General features: G+C 37.0%; 1 protein-coding gene across 4 annotated transcripts in view; it reads left to right on the top strand.

Moving 5' to 3' along the window:
• The window catches only part of pcxa (pyruvate carboxylase a), a 596,757-nt gene that overhangs the window by 455,461 nt on the left and 118,962 nt on the right, over positions 1-22,334 (top strand). For all 4 annotated transcript variants that reach the window (XM_039769066.1, XM_039769065.1, XM_039769063.1 and 1 more), the window contains exons 12-15: positions 732-953; positions 2,955-3,111; positions 3,944-4,184; positions 7,583-7,832. In XM_039769066.1, the coding sequence (XP_039625000.1) occupies positions 732-953; positions 2,955-3,111; positions 3,944-4,184; positions 7,583-7,832 (870 nt within the window). The remainder of the gene's footprint in view (positions 1-731; positions 954-2,954; positions 3,112-3,943; positions 4,185-7,582; positions 7,833-22,334) is intronic.

The raw sequence follows: 22,334 nt of genomic DNA, 5'->3' as shown, positions 1-22,334 counted from the left end.
AAAGTTTGGGCAGGTATTTCTAATTTATATATACAGTATATAACACTTATTTTTGAAAATATATATTTGGTTATGTGATTGCCATGGTTTTCTCTCCCTGCTTGTGCAAAAATTTTTCTCAGAACTGACTTTATCCATGTCTCATTACTCTTTTTTCCATTGGGCAAAGTAAAGTGTTAAGAAATTCTTGTAAAATAAAAGAATGAAGGTTTTTGGAAATTAAAGAGGTCTCTGCTGTGCAGTACTTTATGCATCAGTGTTTTTCTGGAGACTGTTTTAGAGTTCATACCACATTATCATCTTTGTCTGTGGTGACAGTGATGGGGTTGACTGTTAGTTCAACAGTGTTTGTTCACTTCACATTGTTTTGGGTAAATGTTAGGAATTCTAGTACAATTACTACATGGAATGTCTTGTAGTTATTCACCCAAATTCCCAGTTTTTTTCACTGCCCATTGTCCTTTTTAAATAAAAATAGTAGTGTAATCCTTTAAGTTTTTTAAATCATTTAATTCTGCATTATGCTTCAAGCATTGCAATCTTGCACTATTTATATTTAGACCTACCAAGATTATATACCCTTGCATTGTCCTAATAGGTTGTACTCTGAAATGTTTGGAATACAAACCACTTGCTTTACTTAGATGACATTGGTGTTGAAACTTGATATTTAACCTTATTACACAATATAAATCCACCACTGTGCCCTGTCTTTACTTTTCTTCCATCAGGTGAACCACCAATTGGATTCCGTGAGGTTCTCCTCCGTGAGGGTCCAGAAGGGTTTTCTCGTGCTATCAGGAGGCATAAAGGTTTACTACTAATGGACACCACTTTCCGAGATGCTCACCAGTCCCTCCTGGCCACTCGTGTTCGAACTCATGATCTCAAACAGATTGCACCTTTTGTTGCTCATAATTTTAACAATCTTTTCAGCCTTGAGAACTGGGGAGGTAAGAAAAAGAGAAATTAATAGAATTTTGTTGGCTTTTAACATGCTGATTGCTATGTATTACTATGATAAATTACTGTATCTACTGTATTTAATGTGTTTTGCATTACGAAAGGTTTAATTAGAGAATCAAGTATCTCAAAGTTTAAATTCAAAGGCTATCAGTGAAACATTTTCTTACTAGAAGTCTAAACATTTTAATATTGAATAACGCTATCAGCTTCAGGTGAGTACAATTTTCAGCTTTGTGGTTTCAACATGTCTTTTTTTATTTTGGGAGCACATGTCATTGGCTGTGTGTGGATTACATTTTTTGGTATTGCACATGTGACTTTGAAAACAAGGTTTTCAAATATCTTTGTGATGCATAATACTACTTTTATTCTGTCTGTATGAGTGTTTGTATCTTAAATGGTACATTACATGCATGATGATTTTTACAGTTAAGTGCTTAATTCTAGTATAATTCTGCATCTGGACAGCTGTTTGAAATACTTTAGAATCCATTCATTGACTCCATCCTCAGAAACAGTCTATACAGTGAAACCACATATAGTATACATACAGTCACTGAGCAAATTATTAGGAGCACTTATACACCCACTTATCCTTGCAATAATCTAATCAGCCATCCATTTTGCAGCAGAGCAATGTATAAATTCAGGCAGATACCGGTCAGGAGCTTCAGTTTATATTAATTTCAAACACTAGAATGTCATAAACATGAGATCTCCGTGGTTTCGACCTTGGCATGATATTTGGTGCCAGATAGGCCAGTTTGAGTATTTCTGTAACTGCTGATCTTTGGGATTTTTATGCACATCAATCGATAATTTCTTCAGAAAGGTGCGAAAAATAAAAATCATCCAGAGAGTGGCAGTTCTCTGGATGGAAATGCCTTGTTGCTGGGAAAGGTCAGACGAGAATGGCTAGACTGTTAAAGATGATAGAGTGGCTATAATAGCTCAGATAACCACTCTGTACAATTGTGATGAGCAGAAAACAATCTCTGAATGTACAGCACATTGAACGTTCATGTAGATAGACCTTAGTATCAGCAGATTACGTGGGATTCTACTTTTGTCAGCCAAGAACGGAAAGCTGAGGCTGCAGTGGGCACTGGCTCAACAAAACTGGACAGTTGAAAACTGGAGAAATTTGAGCTGGTCTGATAAATCTTGATTTCTGCTGAGGTACACGGGTTTTAGGGTCAGAATTTGACACCAACAGCATAAATCCAACCTGCCTATGTGTTAACAGTCTAGGCTGGTGTTAGTGTTAGTGGTAGTGGTGTAATGGGGTGGGGAATGATTGCTTCACACAATTTGGGCTCATTAATACAACTCAATTGTTGCAGCCTGTTTGAGTATTGTTGCTGACCATGTGCATCCTTTCATGGACAAAATTTACCCAATTTCTAATTGCTACTTCTAGCATAGTAATGCACCATGTCACAAAGCAAATTTGGTCTCAGACTGGTTTTTAATGAATATGACTGTTAGTTTAGTGTTTATTGGCCTTCCCAGTCACTGGATTGAAATTGAACACCTTTGCAGTGTGGTAGAACGGGAGATCTGCAGCATGAATGTCCATCCATTATCCAAGCCGCTATATCCTAACTACAGGGTCACTGGGGTCTGCTGGAGCCAATCCCAGAAACAATACAGAAGATGAATACTGCATTAGGATTTGAAAGTTGCAATTCAAAAAACTTTTTGTATTTTTTTCTTTCTAAATGCTGTATATTTCCCATTATTAGTTTAAAATCACACTATACAGGTATGTGTTGTAACTGACGTTATAAATGTTTACAATATTCATTTATTAATGAATTCACACACTTTGTATGGCCATGTTTTATTATAGTCAAATGGTCTTACACAAAAAGGACATCTGTGTTTGGATCTCGGTGAACATAACATTTTTGCCACTGTTTGATCACATCTTCACGTATTGGAAGATATTCCATCTAAGGTTCCTTTTTATATCATATTCTTGACAGGCGCAACCTTTGATGTAGCCATGCGCTTCCTTTATGAATGCCCTTGGCGAAGACTGCAGGAAATGCGTGCCCTCATTCCCAATGTGCCCTTCCAGATGTTGCTGAGAGGAGCCAATGCAGTTGGCTACACTAACTACCCTGATAACGCTGTCTTCAAGTAAGAACTTTCCAAGTACACAGTTTGACTTGGACCTTGCACTGCTTGTACCTTTGAGTCTTTCTAAATGTGCTAATTGTACACTTCTGTTTTATTAACAGAATTCTGAAGAAATGTAATGCTGTAAAATTGCTTGTTTATCATTTTTTTCTTTTACAAGTAACAGATTTTAGGCTTTTATCATTTGGGCCTCTCCCAGTTCTATTTTATGCTATGAAATATTTAACCTTCTTAAGCAATAAAGTACATCGTAATACATTGGTCCTCATTACTCTTGTAAAACATCAGTAGATAGGTTATTCATTGCAATGTGGCCTATTGACATGATGGTAAAATTTCTTAATATGAAGAATTCACATGTCTTATATTAAATATGTATTATCAAGAGAATTAATTGTGTGTCATTTAAGCCACCTCAGAGCACTCCAAAGTGAAGTTTTGTTAGTAGTTCACATTGCAGAGATGAGCAAACACTTTACTGATGTTTTGTAAGTGTTATGAAGACCCAAAGAAGTGTGTTGAGATCATTATTTAATAATAAATGAGTCATAGATGCATTTATGTAGTACCTACACTAAAGTGTTACCAAGTATATAAAGTGGTTTGTTTAGTATTCTGCTGTGTCTTTGTTTTGCCTACAGAAAAAGAATGTTTCATCATAGCTATTTTGCATGCTTTTGCAGGTGAAAACTCATCACAATTTTTTTTTTTTTTACATTTTTCTGACCTAATTAAAAAATAAAAAAGAGGTTGTAATATATACACAACCTTAAAGTCTGTGATGTAACTTTGGTGCTAATGAGCTTAACTAGCTTATGTTTGTGTCCCTTAGGTTTTGTGAGGTGGCAAAAGAGAATGGCATGGATATTTTCCGTGTTTTTGACTCACTCAACTATCTCCCAAATATGATCTTGGGTATGGAAGCTGCTGGACAGGCTGGTGGTGTAGTCGAAGCTGCCATCTCTTACACAGGGGATGTATCAGATTCAACCCGAACAAAATACTCTCTTGATTACTACGTTAAGTTAGCAGAAGAGCTGGTTAAGGCTGGCACTCATATTCTCTGCATTAAGGTCAGGCTAACCTGTCACCTTTACTCTGTTTTGTTATGCATTATAATATATTCTGTTTGATGTTCTTTACTTTAATTATAGTAACCTTAATAAAACAGGTGTCTTGGGTACAGGTAGTGATAAAATAAAGCAACATTAACAAGATAAAGAAGAAATTAGAATTAAGAACAAAAAGCAAAACAAATCATACTCAGTGAAGGATTGTTTGATTCCTTAACACATGCCTAATTAAAGTGAATCTATATTCCTTGTGTTACCTGAATGGGTAATCATCATAAGGTCATTAAGTGCCTTTCTGCCAATTTTGTGCATTTCTTCAGAGAAAAAGAAATTAGTTTAAATAGCTTTACTGGAAATATTGGATCTATACTGGCAAGAAATAAAATACTGTACAATGAGAGTTTGCGGTCCTGTCCAAAGCTGTTCCCATCCTTGTGTGTAGTGCTGTTGTATAGGCTCTGACCCCTTGTGATACTGAACTTAAAAGGATAAAACTACTATTTTATTATAGACACATTGAGAAATGTGGCACCAGTGGAAGTAGGAGAAGAGTGCATGATTCTGTCTTGAGCTGGTTAAGGATAGGCTGTAGCATTTTTGACCGGTTGCATTCTTTATAAGGTTTAAGCAGTATGTCTAAATTACTAGATACAGTGATTTTTGATTGAAATACTTTTTTGTGTAAATTAACCCTAGGTTAGTTGAGTCATAGGAATCCAGAAAGTAGGAGTTTTGTGCAGTTAATACTTTTAAACAAATTTAAGATTCCCTTTGTTCAGAAGGACAAAGTTGAGAAAATGGGTAGTTTTCAGCAGGATTCCCTGCAAGCTTTTACCTCATTACCCTGTATTAGTTGTCAAACCTTTCTTTGTGCGGACAATTACTTTTTGTTTAGTAGTTTTTAATGGATTTAGGGAACTATTAAACTTACTTTTATATAGCAAAAGAAATCGCAACATTTACTTTAAATGAGACCCTCTAAGGCAGACAGTTTAACTGAATAACTGACTTTACTAGTACCTTTTGTAAAAACAACAATCAAGTACTTATTCTGGGCAACAACTGCCAGCTCCATCCCCCTTCTGTTTGCACTAATTTTAACTGCAGAAGGGAGTTAGCTGGGCTTTGCCTCACATCTATTCCCGATAGGGCCGTTTGCACCCTTGAACTTGAAATTACCCTCTATTCATTTTCTAATCTATTTAAAGTATTAATGTGGTGCTCATGAGTAATTCATGAGTCGTAGCTTGCTGTTACATCAGTGACCTGCATGTGTATAATGTGATGTTCAGTTCATCAAAGTATCAGGTGAGAAGAACCATTATTTTAATGTTTCATCACAATGAAAGTAATAGTCAAACTGTAACAGGACAATTCAAAACACTGCATCAGTACTAATTTTTATTAAATACATCTCATTTAGCTCTTTGCGTAAGTTCCTGCATTCTAATGGCTATCCATTTTTTAAATATTGACTTTTTCAAGAAAGGCAGTTTAGCTAATTGTAATTTTATTAATCTCTTTAAGATGTCAGTGAGAAACATAACCAAACATTTCACTTTTCATGTTGCTATGGAAAGCAATAAGAACTACATTATATGTAAACAGTTAACATTTGAAGGTATTAATGAGGAAGACCTACTATAATTGATCCTTCATACTGACACACTTATAGAACACAAGAGGTTTGACAAATAACAGAAGCCCATACACTCCAATTTTGCTTAATTAGCTGATAGTTATCTAGATAGAGCACAAACAATGACTGTGTGACTATAATTCATTTTCTACTCCAGGAAGGAAGAGCTAATTTGAAAAAAATAACCAACATTTTGTTAAGTTTTGTCCCATTTCAGTGGCTATTTACACAACTGTATGTACATATTGAGAGGTTTACTGCCTTCAGCACCAGCGGTCTTCCATCCATCCATCCATCCATTTATTTTCCAACCCGCTATATCCTAACACATGGTCATGGAGGTCTGCTGGAGCCAATCCTGGCCAACACACACAGGTTGCAAGGCAGGAACAAATCCTGGGCAGGGCACCAGCCCACCGCAGGCGGTCTTCCAATTAATTGTTTTTTCTAGGAGATGAACATTATTCTGCTTTGGTTCCAAGCTGAAAATAGACCCTCATAGTGATACCACGTAGCTATGTATATAGTGTCCATTGCCACTAGCCACAGTATGATGGTGATCATTTCAGAAGCGGCAAATAATAACATGCTTGCTTTTAACACTTGATTTACACATTAGGGCAAAAGTTAATAAAAAGCTTTCAATTTAAGATGTAAGAAAGTAGGGATTATAAGCAGTGCTGCTTGATAGTCATACTATGCCATGCATCTAATTAACTCATTTTTAAAAATAGTCACTTTTTGTTTGACTCTGTGCTTTTTTCACATATTAGTCAGCCTCATGCATTACATCTAGCTTCTTTGCATCTTTTCACTTTGCATTGCTTGTGTGTCTTTTTTTCCATATTGTCTTTTTACAGTATTTGGCTCACTGTCTAGAAGTAATGCTATCTGCCTGCCTACTTGCATCCTTCACTTCTAATTTAATCTTATTTAATGGATGCAAATCCTTTATCACTATGATACACAACTCAAGCAAAATGAGATTTTATGATGCTCCTTTTCAGTAGAATTTTCTGTATAGTTTTAAAATCTATGCTACTCCTTTTTTGTTTTCTTATTTTAAATGAGTAGCAACTTTAGAGATCACTTATGCATATCTTTACTACCACCTTTACTGATTATTAGTAGATGTTATGTTTTGGAAGGTTAATAAAATTATGCTTGCCCAAAAGTCACAAGGTCCAACCACTCTCATTCGTGATAAATAACATAAATTGAGTACTTTAGCTTAATATACATACTGTTTGTATAAGGGCTGTTAAGTAGAAAAGCAGAAAGTCAGTTTTAGAAATACAAAAAGAAGAGAAACCAACTGCACTACATATTCAGACCTGCAATAAATAAGTGGACCACTCCTGGCTTCAATAGGTATTCTATAAATACAACAAAAATGTGTAACTGTGTGTTAATAAGGCAGTAACCTATGCTGTGTATATTTAATATAACAAAGCTTACAGTTTTTTGAGGTGTAGTGTGTGATTTTAAACTTCCTTTAACCATATGCATTCTGTTTTTCTTTGCAAGTCTTTGAATTCTATAATTGTTACTTTCTGTTCTTAGTGAACAATGCACATAGTGATGATTTCCACAGTTCCATTGCTAAACAGAAAGTAGGAGCTGGTTTTCTTAGTTTGAGATGTAGAAGCAGGTGGTTATAGAATATACTGTTCATTTGTGCTTTGGGATATGTGTTTAAAAATTGCATTCATATTTATTAGACTTGCCAATTCTGACTGTTCCTCCTGTTATATTTTAGGACATGGCTGGCTTATTGAAACCAAATGCTTCTACTCTGCTTATTGGTGCTCTGAGGGACCGCTTTCCTGAAATTCCAATTCATGTGCATACCCATGATACTGCAGGGGCAGGAGTGGCCTCAATGTTGGCATGTGCACAGGCTGGTGCTGATATTGTGGATGTAGCAGTGGACTCAATGTCGGGCATGACTTCACAGCCCAGTATGGGTGCCATTGTAGCATGTACTAAAGGCACAGACAAGGACACAGGTAGGAAAGCATCTTTTACCAGTGCTGAAATTATTTGTGCTTCTTGGTCAGCAACTTTATTATATATTTTTTTATTATAATAATACTATGGCAGGTGGCATTTCTACTTTTATTTAAGGACCTCATATTTAAGAAAAATAAAACATGATTTTCATGTAAGTTAACACAGCTGATACTAATTGGCATTGTGTGTTTAATCTTTAAATATTTTAGTAGTGTCCATGTGACATTTCTGTCCTTCCTTAACTCTTGCTAAATTGCTGCACTTCAAGTGCTCATATTAGGGAATATGAACTATATAATTATAGAATTATATAAACTTGCCTGATGTGGTATCACAAAGAATTTGGTGAAGGAAAAGGAGAACGTGATGTAGCACATTGTGGAAAGTATCGAATAAGCCAGGAGTTGTGAGTGCTGCGGTGAATGGCTGCTCACAAAGTTGATACAGTAGAATCAACAATGAATGTAAATGCGAGAATAAGAGGTGAGGTTTTCTTGTGAAAATGAGTCTATAATGTTGCAAGCTGTTTATCTACATAATTATCTGTGAAATATCTAAGTAATGCCATACTTTTATGAACTATTTATTATATACAGAAAATTTTTGCATAATATTCTATGTTCCCAGCCAATTGAAAAGTCTTTTTGCTTTTTACGTTTAAATACTGAAGTGGTTTTATGCTTAGACAGTAAGCAACTTTGTAAAAGGTATCTGGCCACAGCATCCCATTGTGTTTTTTTCTGTCATGGCCAAAGTAGTGCAAAACCACTTCCAGTTTCACTTCGTGTTATTTTATGTCCCCAGCTGATTGAAATGCATTTTGTCCATTCTTTTGTCTCTGACTGAAAATGTACGGCAACATTTAAAGTGAAAATATTTGTAAAAAATATATGTATGTCGTGTGGCATGAAATTATAGATTTTTACGTTCAAGCCTTTTGGGGGTAGGGCAGAACGGATACATTATTAGGATGTTGAGCTGAAAGGCCTTTAGTGAGAACAAAAAATATTTAGACGTTCGGTGGTTACAGTACTTAAATGTATGGCAGTTCCAGTGTTAACTTACTTTTATTATACGTTATCTCTCCACTTTGCCCCTCCACTTTCTTAATGCCCTAACCACATGCTTTAGTACTTTGTCTAGCCTAAAATGGTTGTTTTCCTGAAAGGTGATTTTAGTATGAATCGTTCTTGGAAGTAATAATAGTTAACATGTTTATACAAAGAATTCATTTTTTGCTAATTGGTAGTAAATATTCAACCATCTGGTGAAAAACTAAACATACTAATGTGTTTTTTTATTTATTCTGTATTTATTAATTTAACTTTCTTTAGTTTATATTCACAGCTCAAAATACCTGATATTGTGAAAATAATCCAGTAGCAGGATTATGTTTTAAAATATTTGTCCCCCTTCAATTTTTTTCTCAAAATACATAATTGAAATATCATTCTTTTTGTTCTTATCATATATATTGCATGTCAGAGATATTTCCACGCTCCAGGTTTCCTGCGCACCTGCTCTGGATAAGTGGGTTTAGAAAATGTATGTTTTGTTCCTGATCTCTGTTTCTGTTGTTTTGTGGCTGTCCATACTCCTATTACCTGCTCTTATTCTGCTCATTAACCCTAGAATTACCAGAGCCTACGAAAAAACTCGTAGATCCGTCCCACCTTAAATCGCTTCTCACCTCTCTGTCATCATCTTTTGTCCTTTAAATGTGTGGATAAGCAGCAAACAGCAAGCAGCCTGCAATCATATCCCCCCACCCCACACAGTTTTCTCAGCTCAAGTCTGTTTACCTGCGTGTCAGTTGCTTAGAGTTGTATAGTTAGAGAAGTCAAGCAAAATGACACATTTTATAAATACTATATCGTATTTGGAACACATACATTTCATGTGTGTTCTGTGTCTACAACGATCTATGTAAACACATCGTTGAAACAGAATATTCTTGAATAGAAGCGCACTTGTTCTGTTATATTTGTACCTTTTGTGAAAGTGTTTCTTTGAATATTTGGTTTCACACATTATATACTTCATGTCTACATTTTGTCAATTATTACTATAATATGAAAAACGTTTCTGTTTTAACAATGTGTTTACATAGATCGTTGTAGACACGGAACACACATGAAATGCAATTGTTCCAGATACAATGTAGTATTTATAAAAGGTGTCATTTTGCTCGACTTCTCACTCTATACAACTCTAAGCAACTGACACGCAGGTAAACTGAATTGAGCTGAGAAAACTGTATGGGGTGGGGGGTGCGATAGCAGGCTGCTTGCTGTTTATCCACACATTTACAGGAAAAAAATGCTGACAGAGGTGAGAAGCAATTTAAGGTGAGATGGATCTAAGAGTTTTTTTGTAGGCTCTGGTAATTCTAGTGTTAAGGGTTTACTGTTCTTACGCATGGGCTATTCAAGGCTCACTGCCCCTAACCTTGATGCTACAAGCTTGTTTTTCTTTGTTTCCCTCAATAGAGCTAGGTGGAGTCTGCACACTGATTCAAGCCTAAGAGTCCCGTTCTTCCCAGGACCCCATGATTTTCATGATCACACTAGTCTATTTTCTGATTTTTTTTTTTTTAATATCTTTTTAGGCCTTCATGTGGCAAAATTCTGTCTACAAATTTTATGTTCCTGAGATGCAATCAGAGCTAAATATGGCTGGTAGAACATCATAAAGCCCAGTATGGGAGATTTTTGAATACAGTATTGAAGGCATTCATTATAAGCACATTGTCTTGGAGCAGGATGTTGTGTGCTGTAGACATTTAGAGTATAAAAACCCTCAAACCTTAAAATTCACCTAAATTTCATTAAAATTTAACCATTCTGGGCAATAAAGGGAAAACAAAACTAGATAGTAAACCATGTAGTATAGTAAGCTTCCACTAACATTAAACTCATGTTATAACCAAGTGTACTGTTCTATTGGTTTGTGACACAAAACTAAACTCAATAGTAGCTCTTTAACCAAATCATAATTACTAAAACTGAAACTAATAGATATACAAATGAAATGTAAATCTCTTAGTGAAATAAAAGCTAAATTTAAACTAAAAATAAATGATGAAGGAAAATTAAAACTAAATTGAATTTTCAAGTAAGGTTAGAAAAATATAGAATATGGGGAATAACTGGGGACGTGGGTGTGAGCAGGAAAACACGGGCGCTGGTTACCGTATTCTACACCATGCTTGACATTTGTGATAGTGACCACAAGTACTGTACAAGGCATGCTCAGGGTCCACTGAGAAAAGAAAACTATTCTTGGCTCGCCTTGCAGAGGAATTTCGTCATCGCTCCTTGCAAGAAAAGGTGATAGAAAATAATAAATGGACACAACTTCGACAAGCTCCTGTTCTAAGACCTCCGCCTACCCCGGGAAAGAACTCCATACCAGGTGCAACTTCGCTGTAATAGGACCCCATAGTACAGTATGGTGTTTACAGTGCAACAGGTATACTTGTACTGTAAATGTAGGAAGCAGAGTCCTTGGGTGAATGTGTCAAGACTGTACAGTCCACATATAGTTTTAAAACAAAGACATTTTCATGCATGTATGTGTGTGTGTGTGTGTGCATGCAAGAGAGAAAAAGACTATCAATATCATTCAAGTGGTTACTGGAATTTAAAATACTTTCACAAAAGGAATAATGTTCAGATGTCATGTGGCTATGAATGTGTAAAGACTGCAAGTCCAAATATTTTCAAATAAAGATGTTTTCATGTGTGTATGTGTTTTATATTCAAGCAGTTATGTATCATACATGCATTTCATTTGAGTAACAGTCTGTGTAAATTAGTTGTAAAAGTTAATGCTAAACAACAAATGTCTGTGCGCCATTGTAATTACCTTGATGTGTCAAGTGTTGTCACAAAATTAATTTACTTTCAAGTGGTTATATTTGATATTATAAACACATTCATTTGATTTGTGTCTACAAGACTTACATTTATTTTATTGTGCATTTACATAGATTCTTGTAGACATGGAACACACATGAAATATATACAGTATTTCAAATTATGATATATCATTACCCTTATAATTCCTTACAACTCATTGCTGGATAAAATCTTCAACGCAGACTTTCTGGCTGGCGGATGATAAGGGTCAGTGTCAGCATTGACGTACAGCTGGAAGATGGTTGAGTGCCACTGATTTAATAAATTTGCAAAACAAAGGCAGTTATTGGTGGGCAAATGGTGCGGTGATAAGGACACTGGAAATTTCTCGCATATTTAAAGAATAGTAGGTTTTCAGGGAAAATTTAATTTTGGCAGGAGAACTAGTTAATAAATGCCAAACTTAGCTGGTAAATCGTCCATGCCCAGTTCACAAGATTTACATGTTTTGTGTGTTTTAGTGTGAATGATAAACTTTCAGAACAAAATCTTAAAACAGTGTGGGTGGATAGCTTTTAAAATAAAAAACTGTTGACCTATTAATCCGTGTTAGTATGGACTACGAAGCCTTTGCATCAGATGACACTGGAGTCTTGCTTATCTTTAAATCCTCAGCTGTGATCATAAGCTGTAATTAAACAATAGAGGAGCGTCAAGTAGATAAGTACAATGGTAGCTATATTTTTACATCAGTGTTTAGAAGAGAATTTATGTGAAAATGGGGACATTATTCACTTCCCTACTATTTGGTACCACAGTAAATGGTGATAGGTTATGTATTTTACATGCTTGTGGAATAGATACAAAACAGACCTGAACTGAATCAGTTTAAGAATTTAAATAATTCATACCCTAATACCAGGCTATTAAATGTTCAATTCATGTACTAGATTCTCATGCAGTTTTGTTTGTTGGAGGGCTAGACTAAAGCTTGTGCACAGCTGGAGCTAATATGGCTTGAGGAGAGACCTCTGGTAGATGGGAGAATTCCTGCTGATTATCCATCTGTCCAAAATATGTGCTGGGATGTGTGGTTTTGCTGGGACAAAACATAAGACATTTGTCTTTTGTGCCTCTTTAGTAGAAAACCTACATTTAAATGTGAGTGTGCTTGTTCCTTTCTATTAACAAATCTTAACACTATATTAATGTATCACTAATTAGTGTGGCAACAAGAAAATGTCTAGCTTTTTATAAGGAAAAAAAAATGGACGTGCATCTTAGAATTAAGGAAAGAAAATATTGCCTATGCTGCTGCTTGCAGATACCATTGTTTTTGAGGTTCACATTCATTTAAGTAGAGAATTTTATAATGATTAATGGGATACTAGTGCATAAGTGAGACTTTTTATGGGGCATGTCTTACCATCAGTCCTTAAACTCCTGTATCTGTGTGCACATGAAGAAGACGTTTTAATGACTTATAGCTGTGTAATAATAGTATTCTGAGTGATGGATAATTTTATAATTATTAATTTTCACTTTACTATATAATTTGATTGCACTTAGAATTGAATATTGCATATACCTAGCCCCCCACCACCAAAGCCTAAACTTCTACAAGAGGAAATAAACCTTTGGTATTATATCTGTTTTGGAATTTGTTCAGCGTCTCACTACCCATCCCAGCTGCTATCCTTCATTAGATGGGATGTTGGGGATTCAATAAGGTTTACTGGAATTACAAGCAGCCATTTCTTTGCAGTGGAACTTGCATTTTATAATTCCAGTGACCCAAGCTTCTTACATTTTGATTCATGTCCATAGAAGAAAAAAAAGAATACTCATTGCATTTGATTTAGCTGACTCTGGGCATACATACATTTTGAGTCGAGGCGAAGGTTGAGAGCATGCACTGAGACCATGCATTAATTGTACCAAACCTGAATGTAATTAAATTGCCTATCAGTATCAAAAAGGTTGTGAGCATCAACAATGGGGGTAAGAGGCATTCCACATCTTAACATTTGTTTCCTGGGGGAAAACAGAGGTTGCATTAATGTGAAATGATTAGCCAAAATGGTGGAAAGTATATTTTTAGCCTTGCTGAGAATGTTTACCCTTATGTTAAGTTGTCTAAATGTGTTACGCTTGCTTTATATTTTTCCATTCTTCTGATGGCCCTGACTAATACGTGAATAGCTTTAAGAAGAGCTGACACTGGCATCCCCATCTGTAGGTATTTACAAACCATGTTTATATTTAGGAGAATATTGATTTATGGACATTCGAGTTCATGATTTATATAATCGTATGCTTCAGCTCTTTGGGACAGTCACCCTTAAATCTTTTGTAATAATGTTGATGTAGCAGTTGCAAATTCTTCTTGTGTTTCTGCACCTGTTACACTGGCCCTTTGCAGCAATGAGCTGACATGAAAGAAAATTAAATGTCCTTTATATTGGCAGCTTCCACCTGTTCAATGAGATGGCAGATCCTCCGCCTTATCAGCTCCCTATTCACCATCTTTAGTGCTGGGTGAACACATTTATGACAGGAGTGCCTCTTATGCCAACTGTTGACAACCCCTTTTCTTACCTTTTGATGCTGATTGGTCATTTGATTATATTCAGTTTTGGCATGATTAACGCATGGTCTTGAATCAAAAAGCAATACCCTCAGAGCAGCCACTAAATTATATACAATATGTTTGCTTTTATTTGACACATGACCTATGGACATTAATTAAAATGCAACATGCTTTATATTGCAATTTAAATTGACATAACATTGCAAGCCTTAGTAAAAAAGCAATCGATCGTTGGGTTTATGGTTTTAATTATGACACAGTTACACCTTGCTAAAATTAAATGCATGCGATGTAGTAAACAAATTTGATTTGCTTTAATTTTGGCATGAATAATCTTCCAAACATCATGCTGTTTGAACATGCAGATTTTGTGTCTCTGATTAGAACAAAGAGTTAAATGGTTGTGTTACTGGTGACAGCTCATGTAAATGTTAACAAAAAGCTGCTATTGGAAATTGCCACTCCTTACCGATCAACTCCTTAATTCCCCCAATTTGGGCCTTTAACACTAGAATTACCAAAGCTTACGAGAAAACTCGTAAATCCGCCCCACCTTAAATCCACTCGCACATTTCCATTCAGTATCTTTTGTCTTTTAAATGTGTTGATAATTCCAAGCAGCAAGCAGCCTGCTATGCCATTCCCCCCGCCACCGCTGGAGAAACTGCAAAAACCTCTCCCAAATGAAGCGTTATTTATCAGTGAGTCAGGTACCTTGGCTAAGAAAAATATATTATTTGGAACACATGCATTTCAAATGTGCTCCATGTCTACAAAGATCTGTGTAAGTGTAGAATGACAGAAATGTTGAACACATACCTAAAAGACAAACTTTTTCCATGTTTTAGTACTAACGACAAAATGTAGACATGAAGTGTATAATGTGTGAAGACTGAAGTCCAAATATCCAATAAGCACTTTGACAAAAGATACATGTACAGTGGTGTGAAAAACTATTTGCCCCCTTCCTAATTTCTTTGCATGTTTGTCACACAAAATGTTTCTGATCATCAAACACATTTAACCATTAGTCAAATATAACACAAGTAAACACAAAATGCAGTTTTTAAATGATGGTTTTTATTATTTAGGGAGAAAAAAAAATCCAAGCCTACATGGCCCTGTGTGAAAAAGTAATTGCCCCCTGAACCTAATAACTGGTTGGGCCACCCTTAGCAGCAATAACTGCAATCAAGTGTTTGCGATAACTTGCAATGAGTCTTTTACAGCGCTCTGGAGGAATTTTGGCCCACTCATCTTTTCAGAATTGTTGTAATTCAGCTTTATTTGAGGGTTTTCTAGCATGAACCGCCTTTTTAAGGTCATGCCATAGCATCTCAATTGGATTCAGGTCAGGACTTTGACTAGGCCACTCCAAAGTCTTCATTTTGTTTTTCTTCAGCCATTCAGAGGTGGATTTGCTGGTGTGTTTTGGGTCATTGTCCTGTTGCAGCACCCAAGATCGCTTCAGCTTGAGTTGACGAACAGATGGCCGGACATTCTCCTTCAGGATTTTTTGGTAGACAGTAGAATTCATGGTTCCATCTATCACAGCAAGCCTTCCAGGTCCTGAAGCAGCAAAACAACCCCAGACCATCACACTACCACCACCATATTTTATTGTTGGTATGATGTTCTTTTTCTGAAATGCTGTGTTCCTTTTACGCCAGATGTAACGGGACATTTGCCTTCCAAAAAGTTCAACTTTTGTCTCATCAGTCCACAAGGTATTTTCCCAAAAGTCTTGGTAATCATTGAGATGTTTCTTAGCAAAATTGAGACAAGCCCTAATGTTCTTTTTGCTTAACAGTGGTTTGCGTCTTGGAAATCTGCCATGCAGTCCATTTTAGCCCAGTCTCTTTCTTATGGTGGAGTCGTGAACACTGACCTTAATTGAGGCAAGTGAGGCCTGCAGTTCTTTAGACATTGTCCTGGGGTCTTTTGTGACCTCTCGGATGAGTCGTCTCTGCACTCTTGGGGTAATTTTGGTCAGCTGGCCACTCCGGGGAAGGTTCACCACTGTTCCATGTTTTTGCCATTTGTGGATAATGGCTCTCACTGTGGTTCGCTGGAGTCCCAAAGCTTTAGAAATGGCTTTATAACCTTTACCGGACTGATAGATCTCAATTACTTCTGTTCTCATTTGTTCCTGAATTTCTTTGGATCTTGGCATGATGTCTAGCTTTTGAGGTGCTTGTGGTCTACTTCCCTGTGTCAGGCAGCTCCTATTTAAGTGATTTCTTGATTGAAACAGGTGTGGCAGTAATCAGGCCTGGGGGTGGCTACGGAAATTGAACTCAGGTGTGATACACCGCAGTTAGGTTATTTTTAACAAGGGGCAATTACTTTTTCACACAGGGCCATGTAGGTTTGGATTTTTTTTCTCCCTAAATAATAAAAACCATCATTTTAAAAACTGCATTTTGTGTTTACTTTTGTTATATTTGACTAATGGATAAATGTGTTGGATGATCAGAAACATTTTGTCTGACAAACATGCAAAAGAATAAGAAATCAGGAAGGGGCAAATAGTTTTTCACACCAAATATGTATGTATATGTATATATGTATGTATATGTATATATGTATGTATATGTATATATGTATGTATATATGTATGTGTATGTATATACAGTATGTATGTGTATGTATGTATATATACAGTAATCCCTCACTATATCGCGCTTCAACTTTCGCGGTTTCACTCTATCGCGGATTTTAAATGTAAGCATATCTAAATATATATCACAGATTTTTCGCTGGTTCGCAGATTTCTGCGGACAATGGGTCTTTTAACTTATGCTACACGCTTCCTCAGTTTGTTTGTCCTGTTGATTTCGTACAAGGGACGCTATTGGCGGATGGCTTAGAAGCTACCCAATCAGAGCATGTATTACATATTAACTAAAACTCCTCAATGCTATAAGATATGCATCCCGCGCGGAGCTTGATTGTTTGCTTGTCTCTGCCTCTCTCTCACCCTCTCTGACATTCTCTGCGCCTGATGGAGGGGCTGTTTGCACAGAGGCTGTTTGCTTAAAAGATACTGACGCTCCTCTAAAAAAATGCCGCTTTATTGCGGTGCTCGGCATATTTAAAAGCCCAAAAGCACACGTATTGATTTTTTGATTGTTGCTTTAATCTCGCTCTCTCTCTGACGTTCTCTGCGCCTGACGGAGGAGATGTGAGCAGAGGGGCTGTTTGCACAGAGGCTGTTTGCTTAGAAGATACTAACGCTCCTCTAAAAAATGCCGCGGCAAACTTAAAAGCACAGATTTTTTGATTGTTTGCTTTTCTTTGCGCTCTCTCTCTCCCTCTGAAATTCTCTGCTCCTGAAGAGAAGAAGATCCATTTGCATTCTTTTAATTGTGAGAAAGAACTGTCATCTCTGTCTTGTCATGGAGGACAGTTTAAACTTTTGACTAAAGGTTGTTATTTCATGTCTAGAGGGCTCTAATAATGTTAACAGTGTGGGAGAGTTTATAAGGGCTGAAAATATATAAAAATAACTACAAAAACATATGGTTTCTACTTCGCGGATTTTCGTCTATCGCGGGGAGTTCTGGAACGCAACCCCCACGATCGAGGAGGGATTACTGTATATATATGTACATGTATATATATATATATGTACATGTATATATATATATATGTACATGTATGTATATATATGTACATGTATGTATGTATATATGTATATGTATATGTATATATATATATATATATATATATATATATATATATATATATATATATATATATATATATATATGTGTATGTATGTGTGTGTGTGTGTGTGTATGTATATGTGTATATGTGTTCACATGCCCACAGGTAATGCGGGATACAAGTTTAATGAGAGGACGCAGGATATAAACGAGAGTTTTGATCACTTTGTAACTAAGTTAAAATTATAGGTGAAGGGGTGTGCTTATGCAAATTCCGAGAGACTGTGTTTGTGGGGATTGACAGTTAAAGGGTGGGGAGTCACGTCATCATCTCCTCCCATTCATCTAATTTCGGTCTGAGCTGAGCTCCGCGGCTAACGCCGTCTTCCGAAGCAACTTCGTCAGACTGCCACCAAATACTCACAGAAAAATCCACAAGTTGTCTCTAGAGTTTCTCCACACTGAATCCTCCAGGCACTACTTACAAAAGGTTACATTGACAATCGTGTTACGTTATTTTTAAAATCTTTCCTTTTCTTAGCACAAGCACAGCTGAGAAGCTTCGATGCATATGCTCCATAACGTTAAAAAATAATGCATTTAATCACACTTTGCATTACAAGCAAAGGGGAGCTTTTGTCAATGCATGATTTCCTGGTACTGTACACCGATTACATTGATCAGCGCATCCCGATTCATTTTACCCTCGCACCACCTTAGTTTGAGAAGAAGTATGAAAAAATATGAGGTTAACACAGAAAAACATCACCAATTCAAGCTTTATGAATAATCAATTCGCCATCAATAATTGTTTTGGTAAAGCCATCCTCCTTCCATTTTATAATTTTTCCGCCAATAGCCATGATTAAATGAACGGTAAATAAAGTAAGAGCAAAGCGAGGGTGACTTATTTAGGCAGGCATATATATGACAGCAACACTCATGACAATGTCAATCATGTTACGTTATTATTAAAATGTTTCCTTTTCTTTTTCATTACTTCTTTAACACACTACTTCTCCGCTGCGAGGCGCGGGGATTTTGCTATATATATAATATATGAATGACCTCCAAAGACTTTTGATATCATGAACGTGTCTGCAAAAACTGTGGTCTCCTGCCCAGCAAAAGTCGAGCTGCCAGCGCGCACGCATAGCTGTGCCGGCCTTTGAGACGCTGACTGCGCTTCTGCCTTAAGTCAAAGTGAGCACTTTTAATTTTTTTCATCCTCCCCTGCGCTATAGCCCAGACAAGTGCAAACACGGGACCCCTTTTCTACACCACGGAAAAATAATATTAAGGCGATTCACACTTTCTTTTGCACGTATACGATTATGAGGTCATCTCCTCGGATTATGAAGACACGCACACGAGTGGAGGACTGACAGTGCCATCACAGCCGATTAATGGCAGGGACGTCTCACCAGTCTACACAAGACCCACCGCGACTGTCCCCAAAACGCGATCATAACGTCAGCGAACACATCTCTCTATCTATACTAATAAAAGGCAAAGCCCTCACTCACTCACTGACTCACTCACTCACTCACTGACTCATCACTAATTCTCCAACTTCCCGTGTGGGTTGAAGGCTGAAATTTGGCAGGTTCATTCCTTACAGCTTCCTTACAAAAGTTGGGCAGGTTTTATATCGAAATTCTACACGTAATGGTCATAACTGGAAGCAGTTTTCTCCATTTACTGTAATGGAGATGAGCTTCAACGCTGTGGGGGCGGAGTTTCGTGTGACATCATCACGCCTCCCACGTAATCACGCAGTACATAGAAAACCAGGAAGACCTCAAAAAAGCGCTGAAGAAAACATGCATTATATAATTGAGAAGGCAGCGAAAAACAATAAGAAGCGAGCGAGTGACATACACAACCATATTCATGAGTTCTGCTACTTCGGAAACAAAGCACGATGTAAACCTACACTTTAAATTAAGTTCATAGACAGGCTGCGCTGGCGTTTGTAATTTAGTGCCTGCTCATATAAGGCCGTCCGTCAGCGGCAATCCAATAGCAAACTGCCACGGGTAAATATTCACGGGTGAAGGACTGTGCTTATGGAGAGGAAGATGAGATGGTCAGGGTGGTGTTTGACACAAACTCAGCGAAACTGCGAGAAAGTTTTAAGTGCCAGGACTAAGGTAACATTAAATACAGCCATGGACATAGCACGAGATGGCACCAGCACAGCTGGGAACCTTCGATGCATGTACACCGAGTGGCTCACGTGAACTGACGCAGTGCACAGATAAAAAGCAACAGTTCCAAAGAGCGCTGAACAAAAACCGAATTACACAATTGAAAAGGCAGCAAAAAATATGAAGCGTCTGATACATATAAGCATATTCATAAATCCAACTACTGCGGAAACAAAGCACACGTTGGAAAAAGTCAATGTCCCGCTAAAGGAAGACAGTGTAAAAAAAACCCGTGCATGCAGTGTGTCAGGTCTCAGATAAAGAAGAAGACGAGCTGTTTATTGATGCAGTAAGAAACGAATCGATGAAAGAAACCTCTTATCTTTACAACGATTGACAAACACGGAATGTAACTTGAACACAACACATCCTACAAATACGAACCTGATTGAAAGAAATAATGATAATCAAATCCTTGATGACAGCAACACTCAGTAACACTCACAAAACAAATACTGTATATTGACAGTCATGTTACGTTATTTTTAAAATGTTCCCTTTTCTTTTCTAGCTTTTTAACATACTACTTCTCGCTGCGTACGCGGTATATATATATATATATATATATATATATATATATATATATATATATATATATATATATATATATATATATATATATATATATATATATATATATATATATATATATACTAGCAAAATACCAGCTTCAGAGCGCTAAGTACTGCATTCAAATTTTATTAAGAAGAAAATTAAACCTTTTTAAACTGAGGGAAAAATGCCAATAATTATTTGTTAAGGATCTCTTTGTATACCATGTTGTCAGTTCGCCCTCCGGTTGTAATATGACCAAGCTGCGCTGAGCTTACTCTTGATCATGTAACTTACAGTTGGCCATGTGAACAGTAATCTTGTCTCAAATCTCACAGCTTGGATTGCTGCTGTCATAATCGGTTTGAGTTTCATGGTTTGTTTCAATTACGTCAGTATTTGCAGGATTTGTTGTGTTGAAGTGACATTTGGCATCTGTCAAGCGTTGTAAGCACACAACAGTTTCATCGATAAAATCACATCCAGCTTTTGAGAGTTTAAACATTCATAAACATCAAAGTGTCCACTACTGAAATCATCACCTGTGAATCTAAGATGTTTAAGAGGCATTGGCGGTTGTCGAAAGGTGTAAAATATTTGGCCATTTCGGTACACTTGAAGCGACAACCGAACAATTCAGCAGCAGCCATCAACTGACATGCAGAACCATAGGTGAAGGGCTTAAGCATTTCACTCTTATAGTGCTCCTGTGTAATATAATTATCTCCTGTACCGTCATCAGTCCACACCTTGAACCTGTCCCAGTCATTCAATACATAAGACAGAATGTTCCTCCGGATATCAAGAGTGAGCCTGATATGGCCGTGCAATATGTAACAAAGAGAATGGAAAAGGCAGGTGCCATCTCCGGGCATGGAAACCACTCAGTAAGTGACAGTTCTTTGATCGATGGTGATCATCTTCGATAGACATGGTAATGGAGGTTGGAATGATAAAGGAAATGGGTACCTGAGCAATGTAAAGTAAGTGTAAAATACCTCTACAATAACTATAATTGTAATAAACAAACAATAAAACAGGGGAGAAGCCGTGGATTAAACAAAAAGGCTGTAGTTATCAGTAGGGAGACGTGAATCCCGTGGCGAAGCAAGAAAGGGAATGTCGAGACCGGCGCGACGGACGGCCTTATATAGGCAGGCAGCCAACAAAGTGGTAGGCGCTGGGATGGGGGACCCAACGCCACCTCACACTGTGACCGAGGTGCAGGCTATGGACGTATATATGTATGTAAGTAGGATTCAGTTAGCGTTGGGAACCCGTGTACCAAATTTCTTGAAGATGGGCCCATAAGTAACAAAGACTGTTGAAAAGTTCAATATGGCGGCCGACAGTGGCATCATACCACCGAAATAAGTACCAAATTTCAGCCTTCTACCTACACGGGAAGTTGGAAAATTAGTGACGTTGGAAAGTTCAATATGGCGGCTGACAGTGGCATCATACCACCGAAATAAGTATGTACATTGGTTTCGGTTAGTGGAGGGAAGCCACCTACCAAATTTCGTGAAGATGGGGCCATGAATAAGAAAATTCAATATGGTGGACGTTGTTGACCGTTATGACCGTTACGCGTCGAATTTCGAAATGAAACCTGCTT

The sequence above is a fragment of the Polypterus senegalus genome, chromosome 11 (genome assembly GCF_016835505.1).
Source record: "Polypterus senegalus isolate Bchr_013 chromosome 11, ASM1683550v1, whole genome shotgun sequence".
NCBI classification, from domain to species: domain Eukaryota; kingdom Metazoa; phylum Chordata; class Cladistia; order Polypteriformes; family Polypteridae; genus Polypterus; species Polypterus senegalus.
This window is presented reverse-complemented; position numbering and strand designations above follow the sequence as displayed.